The following is a 15105-nucleotide window of genomic DNA, read 5'->3' on the forward strand; positions in this document are numbered from 1 at the left end:
GGATGTAACTATGTCCTTGTGAATTTCTGAACACCTGTTTGTCATTTTTCCAAACACCTGGGAAAAGTCTCTTTGGATGACACAGGATCACAGAAACCACCAGCACCAGCACTTGAAACCTATTAAGTTGTTGTATGACAGTTGACCTGTAGATGACAGAAAGACCCCAAAAATGACAAAAGAGGTACTCTGGATCTTAGAAAAACTGAGAGGGTAACTTGTCAGGAGGTGTTCTGTTCCTGTTGTGGCAAAGTATGAAGGTTGCTAGAGTCTGAGTTGCAGCGACATTTTCACCCTTTTCTGACATTGGGATAGAAGTGATTTTGTCATTGTTGGTGGGAAATGTACACTAGTGAAGGGTTGACTGTTGAACCATTCTATGACTGAAACCTGATCATGAATGAATGATTTTGTAATTGTGTATTTTATGGTGATTCAATAAATAAATAAATATAAGTCACGGAACTTCCGTCCTGCCTGTCTTCTATCGACTGTTTTCTTCCAATTTTTATTGCTCATTATTGGAAATATACCTTTCGAGTCACTCGAGTCAATAAATAAATAAATAAAAGTCACAGAAGTTCTGTCCTATCTGTCTTTTGTGCACTTTTATTTATTGCTCAGAATTGGAAATAGATCTGTAGAGTCACTTATGTAAAATGAGGTCACACAGAGGGATTAGATGGGAGTATAGAGGCAATAGGAAAACTCCTCTGTCCCCACATCACCCACTGAGGAATGACTTGTTGGACAAAAGGAGAGAGGGGCTCCTGCTGACAGAAGGATGATGTCACTGGAAGTGACCTTATTGGACCTTGGACTTCACTTTCCAGCCTCCCAGAATGTGAGAATCCCATGTGGGGGTGTGAGCCCACAGCCTGCATATTCCTGTGAGGGAGCCTGAGCTCAAGCTTCACCCGGCACCTTGGAGCAGGGTCTGCCTCAGGACAGATCAAGGTAGTCAAGGGAGAAGAGATGAGGGGGGGGGACAGGGGCTTTGCTATTTTCTTCATCTTCAGCACTTGCTTTTCTGATTGCTGAGATAAAGAGGATTAGTTTTCATTCATGTTTCATTGGTTAAAAGACAAACATGTCCTTAAATATAAAGCTGTTGAATGTTTTGTTTCCTATTAGAAAATGCATGTGGATTCACCAGCCATGATCTAGAGTCTCATGAATAAATTCTTTTTTTTCCTTTTCTTTTTTTTAGTGTAGCAGTATTGTTATTTATTAGCCATTTATTATGTTGATTGAACTGGGCATGAACTACACATCACTTTTTTTTCTTTTCTATACATTTTTTTATTGAATCACTGTGAGAGCAGCCACAAAGCTTTTGGGTTTAAGTCTCAGTCATTCAATGATGAAACACCCGTCCCTTCACCAGTGTTCATTTTCCACCACCCAAAACCTTATTATTCCCCCAATCCTACACCCTCCCCCTACCTGTGGGGCAGATGACTCTACATTACTCTCTCTCTCTCTACGTTGACTACATTCTATATTTTGACGACAGACCCACCATTATTTCCTGGGATTTTACACCAACACACAGACTTGCAAAAAGGCAACAGAAGATAATTTGTTTTCTATTGTTGACCACGAATAACATATGTTGTCTCGTGGCCACAGTAGTGGTCATGCGATTTTGGAATTCCGAAATTCTAACAACTGAATCTGGAGGGATTTCTGCCAAAGCCTGCTGGGTTGCAAGATTTGTTTTTGAGTCTCTTGGATCATGGCCATTAAGTAGCTTGATCAGGAGTCAGAAAGGCCATTTGTGGGCAGCGACTCAGGGTCTCACTGGGGCAGGGAGGAAAGGGCTGATTCCACCCCCATCCTGGAGACCTGGCGTGTCTCATCACTGTGGGTTCAAACCTGACTGTCCAATGGCCCCCAGGAGGATGGCAGCCATGGAGCCGCCAAAGGAGAGCAGGCAGAGGTCATGAATAAATTCTTAAAATATATCGACAAGTTGCAGAGATTCTTCCAGACCCCCCATTGTCCTTTATAATAAGGGATGGCCTGGAGGAGGCTGGGTGTACCCCAAGCAGTCAAAAAACCTCCACATGTCACAATCACTGCCATGCACCCAGCCAGAGTCCATTGCTCATCAACAAGCCTCAAAGAATTGAAAAACTCAGGTTTTAAAGTTTTCTGACTGAAATCTCCAGGCTGTCATAGGGTTGGGATGGACTATCTGCCCCCAACTTCCTATACTTTGGGAAGCCCCAGTAGTCACAAACATGACCCAAAGCTGCTACCTAGTTAAATATTTAACTGTATGTGTATCACTCCATTACACATTTTTTTTTTCAGATTTGGAACTGACATAGTTTTATTTTAGCAGAAGAGAAATTTTAAAATAGTAGGGTCTTAAGGGTAAATTTAAGATATAAAATGAAACTTAGGAAAAATGAAATTCGTAATGTGAAAACAATACACGTGTGTTTCTCAAACAGATAGTTTTTTTTTGTTTTAAAAATTACCTTTATATTGAATCACAGTGAGAAGCACAGTTACAAATTTGTTCATAATTGGGTTTCAGTTATACAATGTTCTGTACCAGTGTACATGTCCCACCACCATTGTCTACAGTTTCCATCCTACCTCCTCTCTCCCCCCACCCCCCTCCAGCCTGCATCCATGGCAGACACTTTTCTTATCTCTCTTGCTCTTTCTCCCTCTTTCCTTTTGGGCATCATGGTTTGCAATACAGATACTGAAAGGTTACATTTGTCTCTCTACCTACTTTCAGCACTCAGTTTTTTTTTTTTATAATTTATTTATTTATTGAATCACTGTGGGAAAAGTTACAGAGCTTTCGGGTTTAGGTCTCAGTCACATAGATATCAAACACATTTCCCTTTACCAATACTTATTTTTAACCCCGAACCCCAATAGACCCCCACCTCCCACCCCTCCCAATTCTTGTGAGGTAGATGAGTTCTAGTTAATACTCTATCTACTTTGACTAGATAGATTATTTCGATAGAAGATGCACAATTATTGTTTAGAGTTTACGACCCACCCCCCACAATCAGACATGCTGAAACAGCGTTGTGAAATGATTTGCTTTCTACAACTTGGTTTAAGAATAAAATGAATTTGAATTACTGCTATTTTACTTATTGACCCTGGAAGAATTTCTATTAAAAGTTAGCTAGTTAAGAGATTGGTTTCTGTGCCCTGGAGTCGTGGCCGTGCCGGAGAGCCGCTCGTGGGGGGCAGCTGGCGACCTCGGTGGGGCGTGGGGGACGGCCCACAAAGCCCCCCTTCCCATGAGGTCCCTGCCGCTCCCGCCAGCCCCGGCTCAAACCTGCTGTCCACAAGGCTCCCGTGCGGCTGCCATCTTTCTTTCCAGAGAGGAGCGGGCGACTCCATTACACATTTTTGATTCTAGGAGCAACATTTAAAACTCTACAATGCTGATAAGTGAGGAGTAGCACATCACATTGGATGTGATGTAAATTAGAAAACAACCAATCTCAATTAACAAAACATAAAAACAAAGGGCTATCCTGTCACAACATCATAGTAATCTCTTGTACAAGGGCTTAATGACTGCATGGTGAGATAAAAATTCTTCACTAAACTTCCTCTAAGGAAACATTTTTGGTCATTCTTTCAGCAAGTTATTTACCAGAAGCAATATAAAGTGAATTATTGTGTGCATTATATGGGGTCAGGCTGAAAGGGTGCTTAAAAAAATGGAAATAATGGTGGTGGGATGGTACAGTGCTGGTGGGAATGGTGTTGGAATGCCGAACATCTATGAGAAATAATCATGAACATCTTGTTAAACTACAGTGTTTACATAAAGTGTAAGGGGCATGCATCTGAATGAAATAATTTCCAGGTATTAATGTAGGAATGATCCGGGTTGCTTGTCCAGTAGGTGTCAGTGCAAACACTGTGTGGCCCCATCCAACCTCCCTTTTGCATCCAGGAGAGAGTCCCTGTCACATTCAGGGCCACACAGAGTGTGAGGAGCATCTCATCCTGGGATAAGAACAAGCCAGTGAGGAGAGAAAGTACAAGGCTTGCGCTTTATGCCTCAATTCACTGAAGTGAATCCTGGCATCACAAATTTCTAGAGTATGTATGGGGCATTCCTAGGAGTCTCTGAGTACCACATGGTTGATTTTAGCAGGCACAGGCATGAGGGCATGCCCTGGTGGTCTCCAACACCATAAACCCACAAAAGCTGCAAATCATCAATTCTTATACTGAAGTGGTTGAGTCATTTGTCCAAGAATTTATTAGAGGGGCAAGATGCACATGCAGCATTGAGGATCAGCTACTGCACCACACCCAGACACAAAAATCAAATAATCAGAAGAAATTATAAGTTTTTCCCTGACTACAGTTTGCTGATAGCCTCTCCTGGTGCTCTGCCAGGGATGGAACAATGACTGCAGACACAAGACTCTCTCTCCGTCACCAGGAACTTGCCCCTGGTGACAGATAACCTACTTGGAGCACTACCCCTCCCCAGCAGCTCTTGTTCTGGGGCCTCTGTGGACTTGGGGACTCTGATAGTACATAGCAGGGGATCACTTAACTTGATCACGTAATTTCCTGTTAGTCGTCGATTTGCTCGAGCGGGCGCCAGTAACGTCTCCATTTGTCCCTGTCGCGTGCTAGCAGGGGAACATGTCTGAAATATGACTCTCTCTTCTCCTCTGATTCCCTTCCCCTCTTCTCCACACCCAGTCCCACCACATTTCTCTGCTTCGCTAATGGAGCCTGAAGTATGTGTGGATTCTCTGAATTTCTGTTCTGAAAGAAGACACCGGATTTTCCTGTGTCACACTATGGTGCAATGGGAAACATTCAGAGAGGCTGCAAAAGGGCTACAAAGCATTCTCATTGACATCGTAGTGTACATGTAAACAGGACAAGCCCTACATTAATACCTGGAAATCAGTTCATTCAGTCTGCTGTGCTGCCTGCGGAAGTGGGGCCCAGGTTTCTCTTACATCCAGTCCATTATTCACCTCAGCCTTTGGTAAATATGGTGCAGGGAGCAGTAAGTAGAGATTGGTTTGAAGCTTCTTAAGGAGGACCGATGAGGCTGATTGGGAGCAGGATCCTGCTGCATGAAGAACAGTGACTGCAGGGTGGGGAGATCTCTTCTGATCAAGTCATGTGTTAGGCATCAAACGGTACTGGAGTGTCCTGTTCTGGGCCCTGCAGAATGGGAGCCCCGGGAGCTGCTTCTGTCTGACACAAGAACTCGGGGAAGTCCCAGTCACAGGTTGATAACTGCAGAGAAAACCATCTCCTCTAGACTCCGTGATCACTGCAGGTCTCCCCTGGGACAAGCTGCTTCCTGGGAAACATTCCAGACCCTTCCCAGGATACTCAGTACTTAGGCATGTGTATGTCCTGCTGGGCGAGTGGTCCAGGGGGGTCTGGTTTGGTCTGTCAGTTGTTGAATTCAGTGTTGTGGAGACCATAGAACTATGCAGGGAGAGCTGGGTTTGCAGCTCCAGGGGCACCTCCAGAATGAAAGGACAGTGATGTTGATGGGATGGTGGGTCGGCACACTTAGCAACCTGGATGCTGACTTCCCCAGCATGGATCTCTGTCCCAACCCTGAGTGACACTTCTTGTGTGAGTTCTATCCTCACCCCATGCTGACTTCCTCACCCAGGTGGCACCCGGTATCTCATACAGGTGTTTATTTAGTGTCTGTGAATCCCATTTGCTATGAGGTGGTGTCATTCGCTGTTCCTCAATCTTCTCAAGACTCTAAGACTTCATCTTCTGTCTGAGACCTCCTATGTCTTTGGAGCAACACCAGGATTTCAACAAAGGGATGGACCTGTGATGAGACAGAGGATATTCAATAAGGTGTCGGTCAAGTAGGACCCTCTCAGCCACCACATCAGAACACATTCTCAACTGGCCAACTCAGCATAAGAGGATAAAACATAGGAAGAAAGTTCAACGAGGTGAAGGAATTTTCAGTTCTGAGATAAGAAATAGGGAATAAATTTTTCAAGATGAGGAAGGAAAATTTTTATTGTGTTGATGTGGAAATAATGGATAATTTCTCCGGTGAAGGATTGAGAGATGAGTGGGAGAAAGGGTTGGACTATCAGATATTCTTTATCTTAGCACTCATTTGTTACTCAAGATCTCAAATGTTTGTACACTCCTTTTCACTCATTAAATTCCTGGTTGCTAATAATAACAATTTCCCACATAAACTAATATAGTGCTTGGTGAGGGAGACTGACCCATCAGGAGGCATGAGCTGGTGTCCACATGTGAGCACAGGACCATCATGAGCCAGAGCACCTGCAGATAAAGGCCTGACAGGTCCAGCACTGCAGCATCACACTAGCCTTGCGTCCTTGGTACCCAGCATTGAACTGCTCATCCCGCTAGCTACGTGAAGTTTAGAGTGACCGTCAGGTTCTCTGAGCACTGAGAGAGACCCTTCCAACCCCTCCCATCAAATAGCAAAACATAAAATTTTAATCCTTTACAAAGTGTACTAAAGCATAATGAAATTTCAAAGCAAAGAGAAAACTTCCCTTGCCTTAATTATATCCACAGATGAGAAATGAAAGGAAAGTGTACAATTCCTGAGGAAGTCTATAATGTGGTCTGACAGAGCCTGTATCTGAGGCAGAGAAAGAAGATGTGCTAACTCAGAGGACCATGGACCCACCCTTTATGCTCACACTGGGGTCCTCCTGAGACCAAGGGAGGAGCATGTTCTCTGTTGACAAAATTCTAATTACCCACAGGAACCCACAACCTGACTTCCCTGCAGCTGGGCTGGTGCCCACACACACTCCCCTCCTCCTCCACCTACCCAGCCTGCCCAGCCCCCACTCGTTTGCAAGTCCCCAGAGCTCATGCCTGGACACCGAATATTAGTCTGTGTCAGCCTGCAGAGTTAGTGTCTGTGACACCCAGAGTGGACATGAGGGCCCCTGTGCAGCTCCTCAGCTTCTTGCTGCTCTGGCTCCCAGGTAAGGAGGGAAACGCAGGTTTACTGGATCTAGTGATACCCGTGCTTCAGGGAAAATAATTTATAGTACAATGAATGGTGGTGATGATGTTTGTTTCTCTTTTCAACCCCAGGTTCCCAGTGTGATATCCAGATGACTCAAAGTCCACCTGTGTCTGCATATCTGGGAGAGAAAGTCACCATCACCTGCAAGGCCAGTCAGAACATTGGCAGTAGTTTACACTGGCATCAGCAGAAACCAGGGAAATCTCCCAGGCTCCTGATCAAATATGCGACCAATTTAGGGCCAGATGTCCCACCCCGGTTCAGCGGCAGTGGATCTGGGACAGATTTCTCTCTCACCATCAGCAGCCTGAAGTCTGAGGATTCTGCCACTTACTACTGTCAACAAAGTTATAGTTCTCCCACAGTGATACAGGCCAGAACATAAACCCCCAGAGATGAGCTGTGTGAGACTGGACTGCCCCAGCTGCTCCTCCTGATGCCTCCACTGCTGAGAGTGTATCAGAATGTCTTTGAAAGCATGGTTTCTAGGCCATCTAGAGTGCCTATGCCAGCACATATGAATTTTGAATGACTCTGTTCATCATTGCACAGCCTGGACACTTCTGGTGCATGTCGAATGAACATGTTTAAACTCTATTATTCTCAATCCCATCACAGCAGCAGAGACATGACAACAGATCTGCTGATTAAATTTACAGAGATTTTTTTTCTGAAGTAAGTAGGTGACAGTCTCATTCAGAGTTCATATGTGCTGTCCGGGCACTCTAGAAGGTCTAGAAACCATGAATACCATAGAAGTTCTAAAGGAGTGTGAACTTCATATCAATGTGTGGGTGCCGTCGGAATTTAGGTAAGTAATAGACCATTAGAAAAGAAAAATGTCAACACCCTGTACTTAGACCAAAGTCTTATACCGAGGCCTCGTGGGAAATACCCTGGATCACAGTGCCTGAGCTCCCCAGCAGGGTCAGGCCTTGAAACCCTCAGAGGAACGGTAAATCTACAGAAATCATTTTTACCTTAGGAAATTCCACATTACTGATGATAGTTTTCCAGTGTCATTGCCCAAAAGCCGAATTATCTAGCAATATTGATTTTCCTTGGATTTGAATCCCTAGATTGGGAATATAAAATATGAGTTCACATTGGTGGGGATGTGTCGACCTCTTTTCAAAAGACAGATGCCCAGATCTGCACTCCACGTTTTGTTTTCCACTTTACCTAAGCACAGACCAACCATTCAGAGCCTTTGCCAAACCGGTCCTGATCTGGGAGCAGGAAGCCCCTGGGCCATGGAGTTGCTGTTCCCTGAACACGGGTTCTGAGTCCCCCAGACCCTGGGCTCTGGCTCCAGCTGAGAATGGGCAGGTGCCTGTGACCTGGGCACTGAGATGAGAACTTGGCTCAGCCCATGCAGTGTCACAGCACTGCATGCTATAGCACATCAGTGACACTAGCAAGACCTTGGGGACACAACACAGTGACTCCCTGTAGTTCAGTCTCCATGCCTAGGTTCTAGTGTAGATTGTGGGCGCAATATCCATCTTCCCTCCGGGCCCAACAGAGTTTCCACATGTGTCCAGCAACAGCAGAAACCCAGGAAGTTCCAGAGATCTGCCACATGTAGTATCCACACTGTCACGTGTATAACACACAGTTGGCTGAAGGGAACAGGAATAACTATTGGACCCTGTTGTCCTGGCAATTTGGCTATATTTTACTGTCTAAAACCTCACGATTTATGTGCTCCAATAGTGTGGAAAGAATTAAAGTGGACTAAACTAATATTTTTGTTTACATTTAAAATCAGCTATTGTTTTCACATGATACATTTCAAGTATCCAAAGTCCATATGTGGGCACAGCTCTTCACAGAGCACAGTTTTATTATGCTAAAAATAATCTAGTCCCAGGAATGCAAATAACTTGGAAGACATTTCACATGTCTGAGGTCCCAGTTCATTAGGACACCTAAAATTTAAAATATTGTTGTTGGGCACTAATGGTTTGATCGTCCCATTTGGTTTCTGAGACAGCGATGGGGACAGGCATCATCCTATGGACAAAGCCAGCATGTCCATTAGCTGTTGGCCCAGAGGCCTCCTTACTGGTTGTAGAATCTATGGGTCTCTGATCTGATCTGGATGGTTCTCGGAGTAGGCTTGAAGCTGGCCTGAGAAGTCTATATCAGGGGTCAGTAGCCCTCTGCTTCCTGACATTTTACCCATGTTCACCCGTCATTTCCTCTTCCTTCCTGAAAATTTTTCTCAAATTACATGCATGTCACCTGAGAATGAAAGAAACTAGAGCTTAACTCCTGGTGACATACTTACGGCCTGAATTCCTGTCCTCTGTTAGTCATTATTTCTCAACTATGTGAGCAGTTTATTTAGACAGGAAGTCATTTTTATTCCTAATAAATGAACTGAGAATATATTATAAATATATTGTAATATTTATTTCAACATTTATTAAAAAATCTCTAACAGCATCACTGACACAAGCATCTGAAATCATTTCAGCCACTAGATTGGGGACAGAACCCAGAAATGACAAGGCAGAAAGCCTGGATCTTAGAAGTGCTGGGACAGTAACTGAGTTACTATCCCGTGGTCAAAAGGGGCAGCGGGTCCTGTGCATGTCAATGTAAATATATAAAAGTAGTTCTCAGCAACTGATTTTACACAAATGTTCTCTTCAGTGGGGGCTTAAGTCCAGTATAAGTTGTTAGCCTGAGGACATTGAATTTTACTACTGCATGCACTTAATGAAGTTTACATTCACAGTGATACAGCCCTGAAAGGAACCTGGCACATGGCCTGGGACAGATGCCCACACGTGTTCTTTGCTGGTGAGCAGACAGTAGCAGTGAGTTTCAGATTCTATGTGAGAGGAAGGTATTGGATGTCTCAGGGGAGGAGGCTGCAGCTGTGGGTTGTGGACTATGAGAGCCCCTGCTGTACTGCAGATACGCCCTTCATGGTCCAGGTCAGGGTGGTTGGTGTACCTGAGGCCATGTCACATTGCTGATTTCAGATAAAATAATACAATAGAGTAACTATCGATTTCATATGTAGCCAGGTATAAATTAACAGCATAATTATATTCTTAGATCCAAAGCAACATCCAGTAAATGTTCAGTAATCATGTTGGAGCAAAGTCATTCATCCTCAAGCAAAGGTAACTCTCTCAGAAATCTCAAAACGGGCAGCACATATGACTGCAAAGACTAGAGGGTGGACAAAGTTTACAATTATTTCTGTGTGTCTTTTCTCCCACTCCTTAATGCGTTACAACATTACAGATCCCCCCCCCCCAAAAAAAGCCTGCAGCTTCTTTCTCCAATACACCAAGGTAGAGGGACTCTGTCCCACACAGGAAGGAGTACATTTGAGGGCAGGTTAAAATTACCCACTGCATGATTTATCCATATTTGTCACTGACACCCCAGATTGGTGACATCTTCTGGGTTTACAACACCTGGCATGTAACTATGTCCTTGTGAATTCCTGAACACCTGTTTGTCATTTTTCCAGAAACCTGGGAAAAGTCTCTTTGGATGACACAGGATCACAGGGACCACCAGAACCAGCACTTGAAACCTATTAAGTTGTTGTATGACAGTTGACCCCTAGATGGCAGACAGACCCCATAAGTGACAAAAGACGTACACTGCATCTTAGAAAAACTGAGAGGGTAACTTGTCAGGAGATGTTCTGTTGGTGTGGTGACAAAATATGAAATCTGCTAGAGTCTGAGTTGTAGCGACATTTTCACCCTTTTCTGACATTGGGTTAGAAGTGATTTTGTCATTGTTGGTGGGAAATGTACACTAGTGAAGGGTTGACTGTTGAACCATTCTATGATTGAAACCTGATCATGAACAAATAATTTTGTAATTGTGTATTTCATGGAGATTCAATAAATAAATGAATAAAAGAACTTCTGTCCTGGGTAGACAAAGTTTACAATTATTTCTGTGTGTCTTTTCTCCAACTCTTTAATGCTATACAACATTACAGATCCCCCCCCCAAAAAAAAAGTATGCAGCTTCTTTCTCCAATACACCAAGGGAGAGGGACTCTGTTCCACACAGGAATGAGTACACATGAGGGCAGGTTAAAATTACCCACTGCATGATTTATCCATATTTGTCACTGACACCCCAGATTGGTGACATGAGCAGGGGACCTACTCTGTGATTAACAATTGGCAGCCTGATAATCCTGGTGATATTTATTACTTCCTACACACACTTTTTTAGGTGATAAATAATCTACAACAGATTTGTACAATGTATGATATGAGGCATTGGCTACATTTAAGACACAACTGCATAGTTTTTTAAATATTATAATGACCTCAGAAGTAAAACTATTCCCGAGTTGTACTAGTTGCATTTCAAGTCTCTCCTACAGAATAATTTGGAGAGAAAGTCGCACATTGGAAAAGCACAAGCCCAAATTCGCTCTAGGACCAGGTATGTAACTTCGATATAAAAAAAAAAAACATGTTTCCCATTAATGAAGCTCTGGGTTTGAATTATAACACACCAAAAAAGCATTTTGGGTCAAAAATGGTTTAATTATACCTGACTTTCTCATAGAGTTATAGGAACAAACTTCATCAGTCTCAGTCTAGCATTTGGTCACGCGACATCTTTTTATCTCATTCCTACTTTGGACAAACTGGCAGGCTACCGAATGCAACCTGCCCACTCGGCAGAGTCTGGCAAACTTCCCATGGCCTACCCAGTATGCCAAATACCAGTAACAATGATGGGTCTCATTCTCCTAAAGAGCCTTGAATATGGCACTTTCTTAAAAATCTCAGGGCTAGGATTAAGGAGACATTACTGGGGCCTGCTCGAGGCAATCGACGAATAACAGGATGGTCGTGATCATGATCGTGATCTGTCTAGAGTTCAAGGTCAGGAGGGCTCCTCAGTGGTGCATCCATTCTGGTTCTCAGAGCAGGTCTTGGTTATCCTGGAGGAGGAATGAGGCTGCATTAGCCACTCTAGAGAGGACCCAGGAGCCCATTGCTTTCGGCCAGACACCCCCACGTGTGCCATAATTCTTATAGGCTCCTACTTGTCTCTGCAACCTTTCTGCTTTTTCTAAAACAATACCCACGACATATTCTGGATTTATAACACCTGGGATGTAACTATGTCCTTCTGAATTCCTGAATACCTGTTTGTCATTTTTCCAGACACTTGGGAAAAGTCTCTTTGGATGACACAGGATCACAGGAACCACTAGCACCAGCACTTGAAACCTATTAAGTTGTTGTATGACAGTTGACCCGCAGATGGCAGACAGACCCCATAAGTGACAAAAGAGGTACACTGCATCTTAGAAAAACTGAGAGGGTAACTTGTCAGGTGGGACAGGGTGTTCTGTTGATGTTGTAGGCAAGTATGAAAGCTTCTAGAATCTGAGTTGTAACGACATTTTCACCCTTTTCTGACATTGGGATAGAAGTGATTTCGTCATTGTTGGTGGGAAATGTACACTAGTGAAGGGTTGACCGTTGAACCATTCTATGATTGAAACCTGATCATGAACAAATGATGTTGTAATTGTGTATTTCATAGTGATTCGATAAATAAATAAATAAATAAAAATCACAGAACTTCTGTCCTGCCTGTCTTCAATGGACTGTTTTCATCCTATTTTTATTGCTCATTTTTGGAGATATATCTTTAGAGTTACTTATAGTAAACTGTGATCGCATAGGGGGTTTAGCTGAAAGTATAGAGACTCCAGGGAACCCCCTCTGTCACCACAACACCCACTCAGGAATGACCTACTCGATGAGAGAAGGATGGGCTCCTGCTGACAGGAGGAAGGTTTCACCAAAAGTGAGCTTTTGGGACCTTAACCTTCCCTCTCCTGACTCCTAGAGTGAAAGAATGCAGTGTGTGTGGTGTGAGTCCCCAGCCTGTGTGTTCCTGTGAGAGAGCCTGAGCTGATGTTTCACACGTGGCACCCTTTGAACGGGTCTGCTTCAGGGAAATATCACTGTAGTGGGGAAGAAGGAGAGAGTATGGAAAGGGGCTTTTCTATTTTCTTCATCTTTACCACTTTTTTCTGCTTGACGAGAAAAAGAGCCTTAGTATTCATCCTCAGTTTATTGACCAAAAGACCAACCTGGCCTTTGACATAAAACTGTTGAATATTTTGTTTGCTGATGAGAAAGTACATCAGGATTCACTGGCCATGATCCAGAGACTTGTGAATAAATCTTGAAAGAGATCAAGAAGTTTCAGAGATTCTTCTCGATCCAATATAAAGCTGAGTCATAAGGGGCATATATGTGGGTTTTGAAACTGAACTCTATATTTTCACAGAGTCGGGGTGGGCTACCTCCCTCCATCTCCCTGTATTTCTGGAGGCGCTAGTAGTCACTCATATGACCCAAATCTGCGACCCAGTTAAATATTTAACTGTAACTGTATCATCCCATTACCAATTTTTGACTTCCTGGAGCAACACCTCAACTCCACAACACTGATAAACCAGAAGTAGCACACCAGATTGGGTGTGAGGTAATATAGAAGACAGCCATTCTTAATTAACAAAATGAAAACACAGAAGGCTAATATGTCATAACTTCATAGTGATCTCTTAAGAAGGGCTTAATGGTTGCATGGTGAGATACAAAACTCTTCACTAACTTTCATCTAAGAAAACTTTTTTGATTTTTTTAGCAAATTATTTAAAAACAAGCTATACAAAAATGAGTTACTGAAGGAATTCTATGGGGTCTGGATGAAGGGGTGCTTGTAAAATTGAAAATAATGGAAATAATGGTGGTGGGATGGTAGAATGGTGGTGGGAATGGTGATGGACTATAGAATGTATATAAGAAATCATCACAAACAACTTTCAAACCACAGTTTTTATATAAAGTATAAGCGGCACACATCAGAAGACATTGAACATCAAATAGAAGTTCAATCTAATAATTTCTAATTATTAATGTAGTGATGATACTGTTTGTTTGTACAATAGGATGTCAGTATGGCCCCCTTCTCGCCGTTCTGACTCTTTTTAGGATTGTGTTCCTATCACCTTCAGGGCCACACAGAGTGTGAGGAGCATCTCATCCTGAGACAAGCCCAAGTCAGTGTGGAGAGAAAGTACAGCGCTTGCGGTTTATGTCTCAATCCACCTAGGTGATTCCTGGAACCACAGTTTCCCCGAGTGTCTATGGGGCATTTCGGGAAGTCTCTGAGTGCCAACTGGCTGACCTTCGCAGGCACAGGCATGGGGGTGTTCCCTGGTGGTCTCCAGCATCATAACCCCCCAAAAGCTGCAAATCATCAGCTCTTACACTGAACTGGTCTGCTCAGCCAGCCGAGAATTGCCTAGAGGGACAAAACGCAACAATAGTATTGGTAATCTGCTACTGCACCACACCAGGTACAGAAATGTACAATGTGACCTTTGACATAAAACTGTATCACTGTATCACTGTCATCCTATTGTTCATTGATTTACTCGAACAGGCGCAGTAACGTCTCCATTCATCCCAGCCCTGAGATTTTAGCAGTCTCTCCTTACTCATCTTTTCCAATGATTAGAGGTTCTTTCAGAGTCAGGTGAATGAGACCTGTTATTGTTATTGTTTTTGGCATATCCAATATGCCATGGGCTTATGGCCAGTCTTATTGTGTGGGTGGGATACTCTCAGGAGCTTGCCAAGATCTCTAAGAGAAATATATATATATATATATATATATATATATATATATATTCCTTTATGAGTCTTATGATGTGATGTGACTGCAAAGTCCAGGAATATGGGCACTCATATGTGAGGCTTGGTTGGAGTGTGTGGAAAGTGGCCTGAAGCATGGCGACGGTTGGGTAGTGAAGGTCATCTGCTAGGGCCGGTTGCCTTGGGGTGGGGAGGGCACTCCCCACCCCCTCTGGGGTGCCCTGAGTAAAAACAGCCTGGCACGGAGTCCCAGAAATCAAATAATCAGAGAAAGATCATAATTGTATCCTGACTGTAGTTTCCTTATAGCCTGTCCTGGTGCTCTGCCAGGAAAGGGACAGTGAGTCCAGACACAAGACTTTCTCACAATCATTAGGATAG

At 43.5% G+C, this 15105-nt stretch overlaps 1 gene segment (V, D, J or C); it reads left to right on the forward strand.

The window, feature by feature from the left end:
* The first annotated feature begins 6943 nt into the window (after positions 1-6943).
* Positions 6944-7421, forward strand: LOC130037763 (immunoglobulin kappa variable 1-39-like). The segment is given in 2 exon segments: positions 6944-6992; positions 7105-7421. Coding segments are annotated over 2 exon segments (366 nt in total).
* The last annotated feature ends 7684 nt before the right edge of the window (positions 7422-15105 follow it).

Source organism: Sorex fumeus, unplaced genomic scaffold, assembly GCF_029834395.1.
Source record: "Sorex fumeus unplaced genomic scaffold, SorFum_2.1 ptg000006l, whole genome shotgun sequence".
Lineage (NCBI taxonomy): Eukaryota > Metazoa > Chordata > Mammalia > Eulipotyphla > Soricidae > Sorex > Sorex fumeus.